The sequence below is a fragment of the Dipodomys ordii genome, unplaced genomic scaffold, assembly GCF_000151885.1.
Source record: "Dipodomys ordii isolate 6190 unplaced genomic scaffold, Dord_2.0 Scaffold18, whole genome shotgun sequence".
NCBI lineage: Eukaryota > Metazoa > Chordata > Mammalia > Rodentia > Heteromyidae > Dipodomys > Dipodomys ordii.
In genome coordinates this window covers 6741575-6759800 of record NW_012267234.1, presented here as the reverse complement: position 1 = coordinate 6759800, position 18226 = coordinate 6741575, and the positions used below count along the sequence as shown (strand labels likewise).

Here is an 18226-nt window from a genome sequence, read left to right as displayed (position 1 = left end):
CAGGTACAGTTCAACTAGACCTTGCCCAGCCAGGAGTTTGGACCTGACACGGAGTAGGCAGGGACATTTAGAGGCTGGGCAAGGTTGTTCCCTGCAAGAGAGTGGCACTGATGGGGCAGTGGTCACAGGAAGTCAGTAGTCAGCACTGTGGGTGTGAGACCTCCCTTCTCCTACTTTGCCTTTGCCTTCCTCCAGAGGTGCTGTGTGGCTTCTGCAGCCCTTCAGATACTAGGAGCTATCACTGAGGTGAAGGATGGAAGGGAGAAATTTAAGGCTAGTCTGCAGAAAAGCAGACGCAGGATCGCACAGATGGATATGCCCCCAACCTTCCATGGGGGAAAGGTGAGCACTTGAGCAGAGACAGGGAGCTATGACTGTGCTCATTTTGAAATTCATCCTTGATCTCATTGCTCATAGATTCCTGAGTCTACTTTCAAGTTCGCTCATGTCTTGGAGTTGTAGTCTCCGCATCTGCATGGACCCCTTCCTATTTAGGAATGGCTGGTCCTTTTATACCTGTGTGTCTCTGTAGCATTTCTTAAGGACTCATTCTCCTATTCATCCAGCCCTCAATTTGTGGCTACCATAGTGTCTGACCTCAAGTGCAGTCATTTACACACTTGAAACACATTTAAGGGAACTTGGTAGTTGCAAAACTGAAAAGAGAAGACAGGGTTCTCTGGGCCTGTGGTGATCTGGGAGCCAGTTCAGTAATTGGGAGTGTATGAAGTACTTAGAATGCTGCTAGGATTCAGTAAGGGGCCAGGAGCTGCAGCCCAGCCTGACTTCCCAGAAGAAGTAGTGCCATTGGAAACTAGCTTTGATTCTTCAAGCTGGTGCACAATACTGTTGAGTACCTACAGCCTGGCACCACAGGCTTTCCTTCTTAGAACCCTTCCTGTTGGGATCATTTCTGCTGGTATGACTTGTCTAAAGATTCTCTGAACTGAAATGGGGAATTCCCAGGAGTCATCACTCAGACAAAATATATAGCCAATGGAAAGTCTTTATTAGCCTACTGCTGACCACACTCGGGTGTCGGGTGTGATGATCCCCCGAAAAATAATATAAAATGTGAAATTAGAAAGAGGAAAAAGTTACTTCTGATCAAGAATCAGGCCAAACTTGAAAGGCAGGATCTGTCCTTACAGAAAAAATCTCCAGGCTAGTCATTAAAAGGAAAACTTCCAAAGATAAAAGGCTTGAAGTAAATTGTGAGTTAAACACCAGGTTACCGGAATTTGGTGAATAACAGTGAGTCTCATAAAGAGCCAGAAAGCCTAGAAGTGGTTTGATTTTGGGGTGTGATAAGTAAGATATTTGGAATGCGATTTTTGCTATGAGGACTTATTGTTCTGCTTAGTGAGGTTGTAATTGCTATTTCATTAACTGGCTTCTTTGATGGGAAGATTGGCATGAGGACTTTGCCTTGCGACCTATTGCCTTGTGATTCGAATGACTGGAATGATAATCACCATTTTGTAATCGTTACTGCTAGCCCGGCTTCTGTAACTTGCTTCTTTGCGGATCGCAAAACTACCACTGGCCACCTGCAAGTAGGCCCTCCGTTCCCCCATGGCTTGCCTTAAAATACCCTGAGCTATTTGACTTTATTGCTGGTCTTCAATGTCTTCACCTGCTCTGGCTAATAAACAATTCCAAGCCCAGTTGACTGTTGGTGACTCCTTTCTCCAATCATAGGTTCAAGTCCCACCAGCCAGGGAAGTTGGGATACTTCAGGGTACCCAAGTGTAATAGACTCCCAAACAAGTCAGGTTCATATACCCCTCACCTGAGAGTTTGCAAGTTCCCTTTTCCCTAATCTTACAGCTACAAGCAAGCAGGAATCAACAGTAGCAGAAGTCAGTGTTAAGCAAAGTGGTGCCTTATCCAATGTAGGTGCATTGTGCAGTGCATTTTCCTGCCCTGGCTGGCTTTGAACCGCAATCCTCAGATCTCAGCCTCCTGAGTAGCTAAGATTACAGATGTGAGCCACAAGTGCCCGGCTTGGGCTGCAGGTCTTTGAGACAGGAGTCCACCTGCAGTTGCCAGCTTTCTAATAAGACTCTCAATTAGACCTCTCAAGATGTGGCTTCTCTGTTTCTCCTGGTTGAATTCCTGTACAAAATGGGCTCAAGATCCTGGTCTGGTGCCAGCCAAATGGGTGGGCGAGGGGAGAATGTGATGCTGCAGTGTTGGTAAATCAAGACACTCATCTGGAGACTGGAATAAGGATATTTGGCTACTCAGATTCAGTAGCTCTCTCTGACCTTCATTCTCAATCCAAATAGCACCTGGACTAGGGCGCTGAGAGTTTAGGGTCCAGGACCAAGTTGAGTTATTCTGACTGAAAATCACAGTGTTTCTTCTTAATTCTCTGGCTGTGGTGCACCACTGCAAGGCTGAAGGTCCCGATGGGTCCTTCCACCTCCTGTGCCATCATTCAGAGACATGACATCTACAATAACCATGCTAAAAACATGGAATGAAAGGTTTTTAGAAGCATTTCTTTATGTTTGAGGAGGTTGATGAAAACTTACATTTATCTAGTGATCTGAAGAAAAATGAGGAGACAGAACCAGGAGAGAGAGAGAAAAAGATAGAGAGAAAAAGACACACATACACACAGACACACAGAGAGATTCACAGAGAGACAGAGAGAGACACACAGAGGAACAGAACAAGAGAGAGAAAGAGACAGACAGACTCACAGAAAGACATATAGAGAGATTCACAGGGAGATATAGAGAGACAGAGAAAGAGAAAGAGACACGGGGGGGGGGCAAGCGGAAGGAGGGAGATGCGAAGGGATGGTAAGGGGAAACAAAGGAGGAGGCAACAGTGCTTGATAAGAAATGTACTCATTACCTTTCTCATGTAATTGTAACCCCTCTGTCCAGTATTTTCACAATTTAAAAAAAAATCCAGATACAGAGGGACAGAGAGACTGTTGTGAGTGAGAATTATGGAATAATGGCATAGTGCATTGTTAAATAGGGAATGTATTGAATGTATGTGTACTGTGAAACTGTATGAAATATTAAGCTGTGAAATTAGGAGTTAGAACTATGGAATACAGAGATAAGTACCCACCGAGGGAGCCAAAGACTTTACTAAGGTGACCAGCTGAAGCAAAACCTGCAGAGATATAAGAGTTAGTTATTGGTGTGGATTCATACTGGTATATTTGAAGTGTTTGGATAAATTGAGTGAAACCTATTAGTCTAAGCATGATGTTACATGTGTGCTCTGCAGAGAGAGAGACAGAGACAGGCAGACACAGACACAGACACAGTCACAGACACAGAGAGACAAGCAAAGAGAGAGAGAAGGAATCAGATATGTGAGCCAGGTACTAGTGGCTCACAAGTGCAATCCTAACTTCTCAGGAGGCTAACATCTGAGGATCCTGGTTCAAAGCTATTCCATTGCACTCACCAACAGGCACAATTCACTTAGTCCTTGTCCAACCAAAGTTTGGACATGCAATGGGGTAGGCAGGGACATAGGAGAGGCAGGGAAAGGTTGGTCCTGCAAGAGAGTGGCACTGATGGGGCAGTGGTCACAGGAAGTCAGTGGTCAGCACTTTTTGTGAGCCCTTCCCTTCCCCTACTTTTCCTTTGTCCTCCTCCAGGGGAGCTGTGTGGCTTCTGCAGTCCTTGGAATACTGTGAACTGTCACTACAGTGAAGTTTGTAAATTCGGCAGTATCCTGAGAGAAGCAGGCTCAGAATCCCACAGATGGATAATGTCCCCACAACATGAGTGCAAACATGAGTACTTGAGCAGAGACAGGGAGCTATGACTGTGCTCATTTTGAAATTCTTCCTTGAACTCATTGTTCACAAGTTGCCAATTCCCACTTTAGTTCCGTTATCCCTCAGAGACCTGGTCTGAGGGTCTGCATGGGCCCCTTCCTGTTTGGGAGTGGCTGTCCATTCAAACATACTTTTCACTGTGGCCTTCCTTAAGGACCCATTCCCCTTCCAACCTGTGGCGACCCTGATGGCTGAGCTCAAGGGCAATCATTTACCCGCTTGAAAACCATTTGAAGGGAACTTTATGGTTGCAGCACTGTGAGGAGACAGGGCTCTGTGGGTCTCTGGTAATCTGAGACCCTGGTCTGTAATCAGGAGTGTGTGAAACATGTAGATCCTGCCAAGATGCAGTGAGACTCAGGGCCAGGAGCTGCAGTCCAGCCTGACTTCCACGAGGACATGGTGCCAGTGAAAATCAGCTTTGACTCTTCAATCTGGTGCACAATACTCTTGAGAACCTACAGCCTGGCAGCATGGGTGTTCCTTCTCGGTGCTATTCCTGGAAAGCTCATTTCTCCTGGCATGACTTGGCTTTCTGACCTCCATTCCAGCCACAAGGTCTGATGTGCATTCAAGGTCTCCACTCTAAGGAACTGTGGCCAAGGATATAGACCCAGACCCTTCTACCCAGACCTGGGCAGATGCTCTTGTTGGACTCTCACACAGTTTGGAGAATAGACAACGACACCAATCACCATGAGCACAGGTTTATTGCAGAGCCTCTAGCTCAAGTTCAATGGTTCACTCCTGATTAGAGGATAGAATTTTTGTAGTGGGTTCATGGGAATGTTAGTGTATTCCGGTAGGACCTGATAAGAAAGTAACTAATATAGTGCTTATGCTCCTGGATTTGGGGTGTGTGTGCGTGTGTGTGTGTGTGTGTGTGTGTATGCGCGCGCACCTGTCTGTGTGCTGGTAGTAGGTCTTGAACTCAGGGCCTGAGAGCTATCCCTTAGCTTTTTCACTCAAAGCTGGTGTTCCGCACCACTAGAGCTGAAGCTCCATTACCAGCTTTTTGCTCCTTAACAGGAGAGAAGAATCTCATGGACTTTCCTACCCAGGCTGGCTTCAAACAGTATCCCTCAGATCTCAGTCTCTTGAGAGTTAGGTTCAGGCCACCAGTGCATGGCTCAACCCATGCATTCTGGTGGAGGTTGATCTAGATATTATGCAAACTGGGGCACAGCTGAAGAAGAGAGTGAATGAAGCAGGGGCGTTAGATCAAGGTGCTGGTCTGGTATCAACCAAATAGTCAACAACCAGACAAGTGGAGAAAGTGAGGCTGGAGTATATATAAACCCAGGCACTGGTCTGGAACCTCAGAATAAGGACTTTTGGCTACACAGACTGAATAGCTCTCTCTGACATTCATTCTCCTAACCTAATCAGCACCTGGGCTGTGGAGCTGAGAGTCTAGGTCATTGAGGTTCAGGGTTTAGTAACAAGTTCCTTCATTTTCACTGAAACTCACAATGTTTCTTCTTAATACTGTGGCTCTGGGGCACCACTGCAGGGCAGATGGCCCTCATATGCTCTGTCACTTCCTGCACCAGCATTCAGAGATCCCGGCATCCACAATAACCATGCTAATAGCAAAACCATGGAATGAAAGGGTTTGACCTTAATTAGTGATCTGGACAAAGACAAGGCAACAGAGACAGGATAAAAAGAGAGAGAATATGAGAGGGAGAAATAGAGAAAGACACAAGAGAGGCAGACACAGAGAGGCAATCACAGACATCAACAGAGATACAGAGAGACAACCAAAGAGATAAAGAGAGACATCCAAAGAGAGACAGAGAGAGCATCAAAGACACAAGCCAGGTGCAAGTGGCTCACACCTGTAATCCTAGCTTCTCAGGAGACCTAGAACTGAGGATCTTGGTTCAAAGCTAGCCTAGGTGACATTTTTATCTCCAATTAAACACTCAAAAACCCAGAATAGAATTCAATAGAAATGAAAGTCTGTCTCTGCATAAAATTAGGTTTGAAAGTGTCCTAAACAACTTGATTAAAAATATCAAGTGGCAAAGCACTTGCCGAGCAAGCACAACATCCTGGGTTTGATCCTCATTGCCAAAAAAATTAAATAAATGAAGAGAGAAGAGAAAAAAACAATGAAGAATGTGTCACACTCAGATGTGAGGCTCCGTTGAGCTCCTGGATCTTCTGGGGCAGGGTCTTGGTCCAGAACTTCAGCCTGGAGCCTTCAGGGCCTGACCTACAGCAGGATGGATGTCCACTGTAGGTACTGCTCATTCTGGTCAAACTTGGGCCAGTGGAACAGTTCCTCACTATTGGGGTTCCTCTGGACACACCCTCCCAGGAAGGGAGTAAGAGTCATTCCAGTTCTTGTGAGCCTGGACCCAATCACCTCATTAGGGTCATGCAAGGCAGCCCAAAAGATCAGGAGTAGGGGAATGAGGGAAACTTCTGATATAGGAAAACACTCCCACTAGTGTCTGTTCTATATGGTTCAGAGCCACATCACAGAGTTGGGTGCTGATGTTTCCACAAAAATGTGAACTACCTTTCAGGTCTCTTGAGCAAGAGAGAATGACTTGACCCTACAAAACTCTCTCTCTCTCTGTCTCTGTCTCTCTGTCTCTCTCTTTCTCTTTCTGTGTGTGTCTCTCTCTGTCTCTGTGTCTGTGTCTCTGTCTCTGTCTCTCTGTCTCTGTCTGTCTCTCTCTTTCTCAGTGTGAGTCCTGGGGTTTAAGGGAGGACTGTCATAGAATTAAGGATCATACATGCATATAAAAATGCCATAAGGGGATCACTAGGTGGACTCCACTCATGGGAGGCAGGGTTAGGTGTATTATTTCACCCAGTCTGGGCCAGGTTGGCCCAGTACTTCATCCTCCTCCTGCTCAATAGCTCCTCCTCTTCAGAAAAGCCAGCTGTATAGAGGAGAACAAGAGTCTACATCTTGGACAACCTTTCAGGGTGCCTACTTCTGCTCTACACCCTTCATTCAACTGTAGTCTGGTCCTCCATACCAGGCCTGATCCTTTCCCTCTGTTCCACTCAGGAGCAGGCACTCCCATTATATAACCTTTCATTCTTCTTCCCTACCTCTAGCTGAAAACGGCGGTATGTATTCCTCTGACCCCCATTCCAGTCACAAGATCTGATGTGCACTCAAGATCTCCAGCCTAATGAACTCTGGCCCAGGAGATGGACAGAGACCCTTCTATCCAGACCTGGCTAGATGCTCTTGGTAGATTCACATACAGTTTGGAGAATAGACAAAGTGACAGATTACCATCAGCACACGTTTATTGCAGAGCCTTTAGCCAAAGCTTAAATATTCACTCCTGCTTACAGGCTAGGGTTTTTGTATTGGTTTAGTGAGAATGCTAGTGTAATCCAGTAGGGGCTGATAAGAAAGCAACTAATGTGGTGCTTCTACCCTTGGACTCTCTCCCTCTCCCTCTCTCCCTCTCCCTCTCTTTCTCTGTCTCTCTGTCTCTGTCTGTTTCTGTCTGTTTCTGTCTGTCTCTGTCTCTCTATCTCTCTCTGTCTCTCTGTCTCTCTGTCTCTGTCTCTGTCTCTGTCTCTGTCTCTGTCTCTCTCTCTCTCTCTCTCTCTCTCTCTCTCCCTCTCTCTCCTCTGTAAATGTGTGTGCTGGAATTGGGACCTGAACTCAGGGCCTGAGAGCTATCCCTTAACCTTTTCACTCAAAGCTAGTACTACACACTATTATAGCGGCAGCTCCATTGTGGGGTTTTTGCTGTTTAACAAGAGATAAGAATCTCATGGACTTTCCTACCCAGGCTGGTTTCAAACTGCAATCTTCAGATCTCTGTCTCCTGAGTGTTAGGTACAAACCACCAGTGCATGGCTCAACGCATGCATTCTGGTGGGGGTTGATAAGAAAGTAATTAATTTAATAGTAATAATTCAAACTGGGTTACAGCTGAAGAAGGGAGGAAATGAAGCAGGGACCTTAGCTCATGGTCCTGGTTTGGCCCCAGCCAAAAGGATTACAGCCAGACAAGGGGAGAAAGTGAGGCTGGAGTGTTTATAAATCCAGGCTCTGGTCTGGAACTTCAGGATAAGGACATTTGGCTACCCAGAATTAAGAGTTCTCTCTGACCTTCATTCTCCTAACCTAATCATCACCTGTGCTGGGAAACTGAGCATTTAGATCCTTGAAATTCAGGATCCAGTAACCAATCCCTTTATTTTAACTGAAAATCATGCTGCTGCTTCTTAATACCATGGCTGTGGTGCCCACTGCAAGGCTGAAGGTCCCCTCATGCCCTGCCACTTCCTGCACCATCATTCAGAGACCCTGGCATGCACAATAACCATGCTAATAGTAAAAGCATGGAATGAAAGCCTTTTAGAAGCATTTTGTATCTGTGAGGAGGTTTATGAAAACTTACATATACCTAGTGATTTGGACAAAGATGGGGAGACAGAGATAGGAGAGACAGACAGACACACAGACAGACAGACAGAGAAAGAGACACAAAGACAAGAGACAGAAAGAGAAAGAGAGAGAAAGAAAGGCAGATACAGACAGAGAAGCAGACACAGACATAGACATAAGCATAGAGAGACAGAGAGATAGAAAGAAAGCATCAGAGACACAAGCAAGGTGCCAGTGGCTCACAGTGTAATCTTAACTTCTCAGGAGGCTGAAATCTGAGGATACTGGTTCAAAGACAGCCCAGTTCGAAAAGTCGCCAATTAAACACTCAAAAACCCAGAATAGAATCCAACAGAAATGAAAGTACGTGCCTGCATAAAGTTTGAAGTGTCCTAAACAACTTAAAAATAGCAGAGAATCTGTCCCACTCAGATGTGCATCCAGTTGCTTTGTGAATAAAAAGTAATGTGTGCATTCATAGAAGGCATTCCTCAATAAAAGAAATAACACTTGATTCTTAAAGTATTAATCGCCTTGACTACAAGTCACAAACAATTCAGTTAGTATGATATGCTATATTGTGATATTATTTTTCCAAACAATATTGAATCTTGATTGCAACTAAATACAATTGGGCCAGGATGTAGTGGTTCTTACCTAAAATCCTAGCAACTCAGAATGCTAAGGGCTGAAGATCAAGGTTCAAAGCCAGTCCAGGTAGAAAAGTTTTTGAGATTCTTGTTTTGTTTTTTTTTTTTTTTGGGTCCAGTCGTGGGGCCTGAACTCTGGGCCTGGGCACTGTCCCTCAGCTCTTCAGCTCAAGGCTAGCGCTCTACCACTTGAGCCACAGAGCCACTTCCGGCTTTTTTCTTTTTGCTTATGTGGTGCTGAGGAATCAAACCCAGGGCCTCATGCTTGCAAGGCAAGCGCTCTACCACTGAGCCACCTTCCCAGCCCTTTTTTGAGATTCTTATGTCTAATTAACAAGCAGAAAGCCAGAAGTGGAGGATGGCTCAAGAAATAGAGATGCAACATTGAGGAGAAAAAAAAACAAGTCAGAAGACAAAGCCCTGAGTTCAAGTCCTAGAATATAAAACAAACAAACACAATCAAGTGTTTACAAAAGCTGAGTAAAGGAAAGTAATTATCTGTAAAGTATGTGAAGGGAGTTCGTTGCATGAAAGAAACATTTTAACACATGATATAGGAGTGGATGTGGGTAAATTTAACTGCATAGAAATTAATCCAAAACAAAATTTCTTGTACACTTGTGTGGATGAGAGAGAGAGAGAGAGAGAGAGAGAGAGAGAGAGAGAGAGAAAGTGTGTGTATTAGAGAAACTTAGAAATTAAATTGGCCTAATTTTGGTTACTTAGAAGTTAGAGAAAAAAATGGGAATTGCTGAAGGGTCAATCTGGGATTTTAACCCACTTCTAGGAGTAACATGCTCAGAACATCTTCTTCATTTGAAGAGAGGCTGGGGACTTGGAGCAGACAGAGGTTGGGGAGATGAGATGAGCGAGAAAGAAAGTAGCCCAGGCCCATGGGGTTTGGAGGACTGTAAGCACTTGGAGCTCATTCAGCTTCATTGCCAAGGGGCATTTATTGAGTGTGTCTAACCAGAGAGTGCTCAGGCAAGTTGGTCATGAACATCATGTAGGGAGTTGTTCATACGTATCAGCTGGTTGGCTGGCTGACAGGATACAGGGGGATGAATGGCCAAGTGAATGAATGATTGAGTCAATTCCTATTTCATGGTAAATGTATGGGCACCTCCTGCTGATCCTACCTGCACTCAAGCCCACTCATCCTGACATGGACCACTACAGCTCTACATGCTTCTCAGCCCCCTTGAGCTCCTGGATTTTCTGGGGCAGGGTCTTGGTCCAGAACTTCAGCCTGGAGGCCTTCAGGGCCTGTCCCACGGCAGGATGGATGTCCAGCTGTAGATACTGCTCATTCTGGTCAAACAAGGGCCAATGAATCAGGTCCTCACTGTTGGGGTTTCTGTGGACACACCCCACAAGGAGGAGGGGTGAGGGTCATTCTAAGTCCTTATGAGCCTGGACCCAATCACCTCATTAGGTGATTTGGGCAGGCAGCCCAAAGGTCAGGAGTGGGGGTATGAGGGAATGAGGGAAACTTTTCTGATAAGGAAAACAAGGCCCTCCCACAAGTGTCTGTTCTATATGGCTCAGAGCCACCTCACTGAGATGAGCGCTGATATTTCCACAAAACTGTGCTCTACCTTTCAGGTTTCTGGATCAAGAGAGTGTGACTTGAACTTACCATTCATTCTCTGTGTGTGAGTGACTCCTGGGGTTTGAGGGGGGAAATGCCAAGTAACTAAGGTCATGAGCATTCGTGAGTACATTACAAAGGGATCACTAGGTAGACTCTACTCACTCATGGGAGGCAGGGTTAGGTGTATTATCTCACCCATTCCGAGCAAAGTTGGCCCAGTACTTCATCATCTTTCTACTCAGTAGCTGCTCCTCCTCAGAAAAGTCAGCTGCACAAAGGAGAACAAGTGTCAAGATCATGGCTAATTTCAGGGTGCCTACTGCTGCTCTCCACCCTCCATTCAATTGTAGTCTGATCCTCCATAACAGGCCTAATCCTTTCATTCTACTCCACCCAGTATCAGAGACTCCCATTCCATAACCCTCCATTCTTCTTCTTTGTCTCTAGTTGAATACACCAGTGTGTATTCCTGGAATAGAGGCCATTTCTACCCTCAGTCCCTGGAATAACTTAGGAACATTTATAACATCCAAGCATGCACTCTGTACCCATGACTGATACCTTATTGCTTGCTGGTAGGGACGGGTGTTATGAGCACAGGCTGCTTGGGAAAAAATTTGGAATGTAAACAGCTGCAGCTTTTTGAGCGGTAAGATTCTGCACACTTGATCTTGTCTTCTATCTAGGCTTCAGTTTCCTTATGTAGACCACGAGGAAATTCACCTACAGGGACCCTAGTGTGGCCCATTCTAGCTTATGGAAATGAAGAAGACTCACGGCTGCTGCCACCAAAGGAGGACCCGAAGACAAAGACAACCTCAGCACCATGGTCGGCCCTTATATTCTGGAGCTTAAGGTCCTTGATGAAGCTGTAAGGATGTTGGAACTCATAGAAGTAGACAGGGCTATGGGAACCTGGAAGTGGAGACAAATTATGACATGGTGAGCCCTCATTTGGAGTTGTCCTTCCTCATCTTTAGTGATAAGATGCTAGACTGAACCTGGCTGGAATCTGGACTGTGAAGTGAGAAGCCTCAGGAAGAGGCATTTCAAAGACCAAAGATGGTCATCACATTAAATGCTCCATTCTCTGACTTTGGGATGAGCTTTGAGGTCAAGAACTGCATGTTACTTTCATCTTTCACAAGACCCCAGTGGGAAAAACCTTTGGTTCAATCATGGCTTTGATTTTCTGTGTGTTCTTGGCTTAATCATTATCTAAGTTTCCACTTCTTTAAAGTGCCAGTGATGCCTGTGTCTTATAGTAGCCTTGAGAATTTATTGACCTGTGTGGCATCAAGTGCCTACCACTGCCTTGAGAGAGACAAAGGTGGAGATTGGACATCACAGAGGTCACCCTGGATGCACAGCTCTAAGCTGCCTGCTGCTCAGGCAGGCTTCAGCTACAGATGTACTCACACTGAAAATGCGCTACTTGCAGTGCAGGCATCACGAACATGAAGTCCCCCATCATGTCATGGAACTGGGCTTGGAGGGTCTGGGGGTCCTCGGTGTCCCCCATGTACTCTTCCATCAGCAAGTCAGCACACTCAGCAGGTAAGTTCTGTGCCAAGAGGATCAGAGAGAGTCAGGCTAGGCAGGAGTGCAGTGGCAGGGAGGAGGCAGCCTCTGGGTGCAGAGATGGCACCTGACTGAGACATTAACATAGGGTGGAAAGAGTCAAGTGCTGGAGTAACCCCACCACCAACACACAGATATCCCATTGTATATTCCTGGAGGTTACTGTGTGAACAAATACCTTAGGGTGCCCCATCCACTGGTGCAGGTGTTTGGATCCTTACCATGAGTCCTACTGTGTTCTGCATTATAGCTGGCAAGGTCTTTCTGTTTATTTTCTTTATGGTGTCAGCAAGTCCAAAGATCTGAGTGGTGAGGAGACAGTTTAAGTTGGAATTACGTGGTCATGAAGGTATCAAGCCTTGTCCCACCCTATACACCCTGCCACTCAGACACATAACAGATGAGCTCCCCAGACAACTAATGAGTTAGAATGAAGTCTCACCATGGGGAGGATCCAACCATACTCATCAGTGTTGACACCAATGATGCTAGGGACTGGGTGGAAATCAGCAGAGGCCAGCAGCTCCGTTGGGTGCTTGGGTAGGAAGACCCCATCCACCACTGCAGGGATGATCTTGAAGGTCTGAGGAGGCATCCATGACCAGGATTTGAGATCACATAACACATATTTTTCTTATATCCCTATGTTACTTCCACCCTATGCCAATTCCTCCCTGCATTCTCTCCCATACATATACCAAAAGATGCAACACTTAGGTTAGCCTCCCTTAGCCTTCATTTCCTATCCAGAGGTACAAGAACAGAGTGTTTGTTTCAGAGTATTAGGACTGGATGATACACATCGTATGTCCTTTTCCCCCTTCATTGAGAAGTGGGCTGGTCCACACCCACACCATTCAGCCTGACCTTGGTAATAGCCAGCATTTCCTCTTCACTCTTGGCCCGCAGACAGCGCACCAGAGCCTCTGAGTCCATCTTCTCACAGGCAGACAGGTTGGCCACGATCTGGAAAGCAAACAGACAGAGGCTGCCTCACCTTTTGAAGTAGCAAGAGAGGTTTTCCCAGACCCAGATTGATGCAAGTTACTCCAGATCATTTAGGGTTTACTGTGTGTATTTCTGTAGGTGTGAAATTGTTCCCACATTCATGATGCTCAGGGACTTTGCCTGGAGGGGACATCTTTGCTGCTTACATGGTTATATCCACATAGGAGACTCTGGGTTTAGCATTAACTCAGTGAGGCTGAGAAGTATGGATTGTACCCTGACTCCTCAGCAATTATCAAGACGTTCCAAAGTTACCTTCATGGTCAATTTTGTACCCAACAAGACAAAATTAAAGCCTCTTTGGATAAGTATAGTATAGGGAGTCTGGACCAGGGCAGCTGAGGGCACTCACTGAGCGGACTGGTTCAGAGGAGCTGGAGATGAGGTCTGGCAGCAGGACCACCCCACTCTCCATGATGGCACCATGGAAGAGTCCTTGGGACATGGGGGACACGACATGTGAGGACACACTTGTGCCACCTGCAGACTCGCCAAAAATGGTGACACGGTTGGGGTTGCCTCCAAAGTGGGCGATATTCTGCTGGACCCAGCGTAGGGCGGCCGCTTGGTCCAGGTAGCCCCAGTTGCCAGTGGCATGCTGGTCTCCAGTGCTGAAAGTGACAGAGACAAGGGTCACAGGGCTGTCCTGGCTGTGCTTGGCCCTCATTGCCCATCTCAATCCCTCGCTCACCTGAAGAAGCCCGGGACTCCCAGGCGGTACTGGATAGTGACCACCACCACATGCTCAATGGCTGCCAGCATGGATCCATCATACACGGAAGCCATACCTACAACCAGTGCACCACCATGGATCCATACCATGACCTGGGAAAGTCAAGACAGCTGTTGTTGATTCTCATTCAGCCCCTATCCTACCTCTGTGTCCATTACACTGCTCATGGCTTTGGCTGTGTGTAGTTGCCAACATAGAAAAAACTCCCTCAAGACCTTCTGAACTTGGCCCTGGAGGAGGGCCACAAGTTCAGTCACTATCCTTGAGGACAACTGCAGGAATCCAAGGCTGAATTAGTGGCTTCAAGCCTGGAGTACCAGTGACCTTACGCTCTTGTCTATCTAACGTGGAAGGAAAAGGGGCATTTTCCTGATTGTCTCACTTTAATATGAGTCAAAGGATCACATACTATCATTGGCACAATAGATAACCCACAACTTGAGTGATCTCAAAGTTCCACAATTGGGCTCCTCACTGAGTCTTCTGGGCTCATGTTGGTAGTGAGTTCTTGTTTGATTAAAGAACCAAGGCCTCTAACAACTGGGAGCAGTTAGAACTCTGAATCCCCTACCATTGGTGATTCACCCTTCCTGACAAGTGGTGTTTGGAACCTGATAATGAAACTTTTCATTAGGTTCCACACTGCCTCAGAACCCAGGCTATTCTTTCCACTACTAAGAGTCTTACAGAAGAAATGTTCTCCCAGAAAATCCAACACTCACAGGCAGGTTAGAGCCCTCCTGGGCACTGGCAGGAGAATAGATGTTGAGATAAAGGCAGTCTTCAGACATGGGGATGGGAAGTGTAGTTAGGCTCGACATTTCCCCTATATTCATCATATCCAAATTTTGCAGACACCTGGTTGCAATAGAAGACAATTATTCCAGTGTTTGTCTTATAGTCAAAAATCTGAACCTGAAGCTCAATTTGTTCCCAGCCACCGTGAACATTTGATACTTTGGTGTCCTGTTTATACCGAATATTTTCTCATATCTTTTCCAAAGAATGTGCTGGCCACAGGCTTGGGTGGATGACACTCTCTATCTCAAGCTAGAATGAAGCTCTGACCTTCAGGAAGCCTTCACCATGTTGGGGACATTGGGTTTCTCTCCCCTTAAGCCTTGGAAATCTCAACACATAGAGTTTTCTAGAAGCATTGGCTGCCAGAGTTGACATACCTTCTCTCTGTGCCAATTAAAGCCTGTCCAGGGTTGTTGCCACCACATCAGTGTAGTATGAATGAATGAAGCTCAGTTATACATATGGTAGTAAAACATTGCTGAAATCAAAATCCACACACAAGGGAATTGTAATCCTTCCACCATGTCTCCAATTTGAAGAACAGAGACATTTCCTTAACCAGGGGCACCTGGCCCTTTGGGTAAGCACAGTGACTGTGGAGCTTGGCTTCTCCAAGGAGCCCCCACTGCTGCCCTCCTCAGCGATCTGTAGCATCTGCTGCTGGACCAGGAGCTCTGTCAGGTCCATATAGACAAGGTGGACCATAAGCTCTGTCAGGTCCATACAGCCCAGCTGAACCTTTCCCAGGGATGCTTCCCCTGGTGGCAGAGAACAATTGGCATGATCCAAGTCATGGCACAAATATATCTCTGTGCTTTGGCACCTGGTGCTAACACTGTTCATATGCAAAGTCAGAGCTATGAGCCTGGCAAAGCTGTTCCACCTACTGAATCTCAGCAAATTCATTGGAAAAATCAACATGGGAAATTCTCCAGTTCAGATTGAAATGGACTGGGGGTATTCATAGGAGAAATACTCAGTGTGGTCCAGGGTGACCATTCCACTACAGAGATTCTCACCCCGGAAGAGCTTACATGGCTGGGTAGGAGGTGGCATCCCTCACACCACTCCAAGGCTCAGGGTGCTCCGGAGGGGCAAACCGCAGTGGTCCTACAGGTGGCTTGGCAAAGGGAATGCCCAGGAAGGTGTGCACTCCCACATTGCTATCCTTCACATGGATGAGGCTGCCCCGCACCTGCCCGGTGTGTGTGGTTCTGATGGGGCTGGCTGGGTCCTGGCCTGTGAGTAGAGAGATGCACATGAGAGTTGGGTGTGCCCTATCAGCTGCCACTCCCATTGTGGCTCCTGTTGGTTCTATGCCACCCACAGTTCAGCCAGACAAGGTCCTCTGATCTGCAGGTTCATTGGCTTCACATACATTTTGTCTGCATGACTGTGCTCCAACACCACTGTTTTCACTGACCTGACCCAGACCTTCCTACCAGGCAGGATCCCTGAGGTTCTTTGGAACCTTATACCATCATTAAGCACTAGGAGCTTCAAGCTTAGTTTTTGGCAGAATAAGCATCATTTCCAGCAACCTAACAGGTTTTACAAGGCACTAGCAGGACTCTGGGGATTGGACTGAACATTTCCAACCCTCAGATTCCTCACAATGGAGGTATCAGAAATGCCAAGATGAAATAGGGCTGCAAGGAGAGAGTCACACAGCTCTGATCAGATCATGAAAACCCTGGCCGGCTTGTGTTGGGGATCAAGAATGGAGGAGGCCATTGGATATCATCTGCATCAATCTGACTTGTACAATCATGATATTTTTTTAAATGTATGCCGCATACTTTGTGGGTTGTTGTTTTTTTTAACGAATGTAAGACAGAATCCTTCATATGAGCTCACATTTGGTAGCCTCAAAACTCATGTTCCTTAAGATGTTTTGAGACAACAAGTCAGGCCCACAATCTCTGGCAATTTTGTCATCAGGACCAATTCACTCTCCGTTGAATCCCCCAGGATCACCCTCCAATAAGAAAAGTAACTCTCCTGTCCCTAAGAACGCTCCAGGAACTATTTGTGAATCACAAAGTTTCATGTCACCTGGTATGGCTTGAGCCAAGATAGAAACCACAGACAGCAGTTTCCCAATATTTTCCAAAATCTAAAGACATACCACTGACCTCCATGTTGTCTGTGCAAGAGATTTTGGCTGCATGGGAACTCTGACCCTGGGCCTCACTGTGGCCACCAGCCACTCATGCTTCATAGTAGTTATATAATTGATGTGTTTAAGGATAAACATTGCTCATAGGTTCCTATTAGAGACCAGCTACCTGCATGTTGCTTCAAGCCCCTCATGAAATGGTATGAGAAAGCTGAGTCCTACAGTGGAAAAAGTAACCCTTGAATTAGGAGAATTTAAACCTGGGTCTTCTGGGTAGCAAGATTTGCATAACCAGCTCCTTCTCATATAAACAATTGTTATGTTCAATTCACTATTTCAGAATCCATACCCAGATCCTGATCAAGCAGGAAAGGGAGGGGATCCAGTAGGAGTGGGCCATGGGTGGGGTGAGGGGGAACTCCTTAGGGCAGATTAAATAAGAGAGGGTAGGGGAGTTCATCAGAGCCTATCCCAGCTTGCTGTGGATTGAGAGGATCAAAGGTTGCACATATATTTCTGATGTAATTCTCTAAGTAGCATGAGCTCCTGATATGAGGCCCGAGAGTTTGTGGCAGGCACAGGACATACCCTCTGAGTCCTAGAAACTAAGCCAAGCCTTTGCCCAGAGTTCGTACATAGGTGAAAGAAACCCAGGTCCACTTCGGTTCAACTTACTGATGTTTTTCTGGGGAAGTATATCTCCTCCAGGACCAGAAACCTTTGCTGGGGAATATTGGACCTACCAAGATGCTTCTCTGGCAATGAAGGGGACCCACACAGGGACAGAGGATAGTGTGAACAATTACATGATCAGATTCAGTAGCAGTTACAGCTCCAGCTGCACCTACTCACAGAGGAGGAAAATGTCCAGAATCCCTGACTCTGCCTGGCACATGTCAGTGCACCTCTGACTCTTTCAGATTGGGCTCACTCCTGTGTTTCCTCAGGCATCTATAACCCTCTCTGAGCTATATGATCACCATCCTGGCATTTTATGGAGGTTTAAATAACAAAATTTTCCCACATTGTCATCTGTCATGTCCACCTACTCCTTTCTCCCTCCCTTCTTTAACTTCAAACTCTGTTCTGCATAATGTGGCAGATCTCAAGCTAGTCCCTGTTTCCCTCCACCTTGACCCATCCCCTTGCAGTGACTTACCCTGAATCCAGTGTGGAAGAAGCAGGAATCCATAGACCACTGAAGTCAGCCAAGCGGGAAGTTGGTGGAGTGGCATGGCTGGCTCACGGGACAGTTTCTGTGTCTCTATGCAGCACACTGCAACTCACCAACAGACAATTCACCTAGACTTTGCCCGGCCGGGTTTGGAGGAGGCGGGACCTAGGAGAGGTTGGGCAAGGTTGTTCCTGTGAGAGAGGGGCACTGATGGGGCAGTGGTCACAGGAAGTCAGGGCCCAGCAATCTGGTTGTGAGCCCTTCCCTTCTCCTACTTTCCCTTTGCCCTTCTCCAGAGGTGCTGTGTGACTTTTGCAGCCCTTGAGATACTGGGAACTTTCACCAGGGTGAAGGTTGTACTGGAGAAATTC

At 46.4% G+C, this 18226-nt stretch overlaps 2 protein-coding genes across 4 annotated transcripts in view; both read right to left on the bottom strand.

Moving 5' to 3' along the window:
* Window positions 1–11900, bottom strand: part of LOC105983011 (cocaine esterase-like) — a 246879-nt gene extending 234979 nt beyond the window's left edge. Inside the window, exon 1 of the mRNA XM_013012738.1 lies at window positions 11859–11900. The gene's annotated coding sequence lies outside the window, so the exon portion shown is untranslated. The remainder of the gene's footprint in view (window positions 1–11858) is intronic.
* Window positions 9747–18226, bottom strand: part of LOC105983009 (pyrethroid hydrolase Ces2e-like) — a 28327-nt gene continuing 19847 nt past the window's right edge. Inside the window, exons 1-12 of one of the 3 annotated variants that reach the window (XM_013012736.1) lie at window positions 17841–17921; window positions 15597–15801; window positions 14484–14619; window positions 13720–13853; window positions 13381–13639; window positions 12888–12986; window positions 12463–12603; window positions 12242–12322; window positions 11859–12003; window positions 11217–11354; window positions 10635–10707; window positions 9747–10202 (exon numbers count right to left, since the gene is read on the bottom strand). In XM_013012736.1, coding sequence (XP_012868190.1) covers window positions 10019–10202; window positions 10635–10707; window positions 11217–11354; window positions 11859–12003; window positions 12242–12322; window positions 12463–12603; window positions 12888–12986; window positions 13381–13639; window positions 13720–13853; window positions 14484–14619; window positions 15597–15801; window positions 17841–17916 — 1671 coding nt within the window. In that variant the 5' untranslated portion in view covers window positions 17917–17921 and the 3' untranslated portion in view covers window positions 9747–10018. Of the gene's footprint in view, window positions 10203–10634; window positions 10708–11216; window positions 11355–11858; window positions 12004–12241; window positions 12323–12462; window positions 12604–12887; window positions 12987–13380; window positions 13640–13719; window positions 13854–14483; window positions 14620–15596; window positions 15802–17840; window positions 17922–18226 lie in introns of those variants that run through there. The other 2 variants (XM_013012734.1, XM_013012735.1) reach the window with 2 other exon arrangements.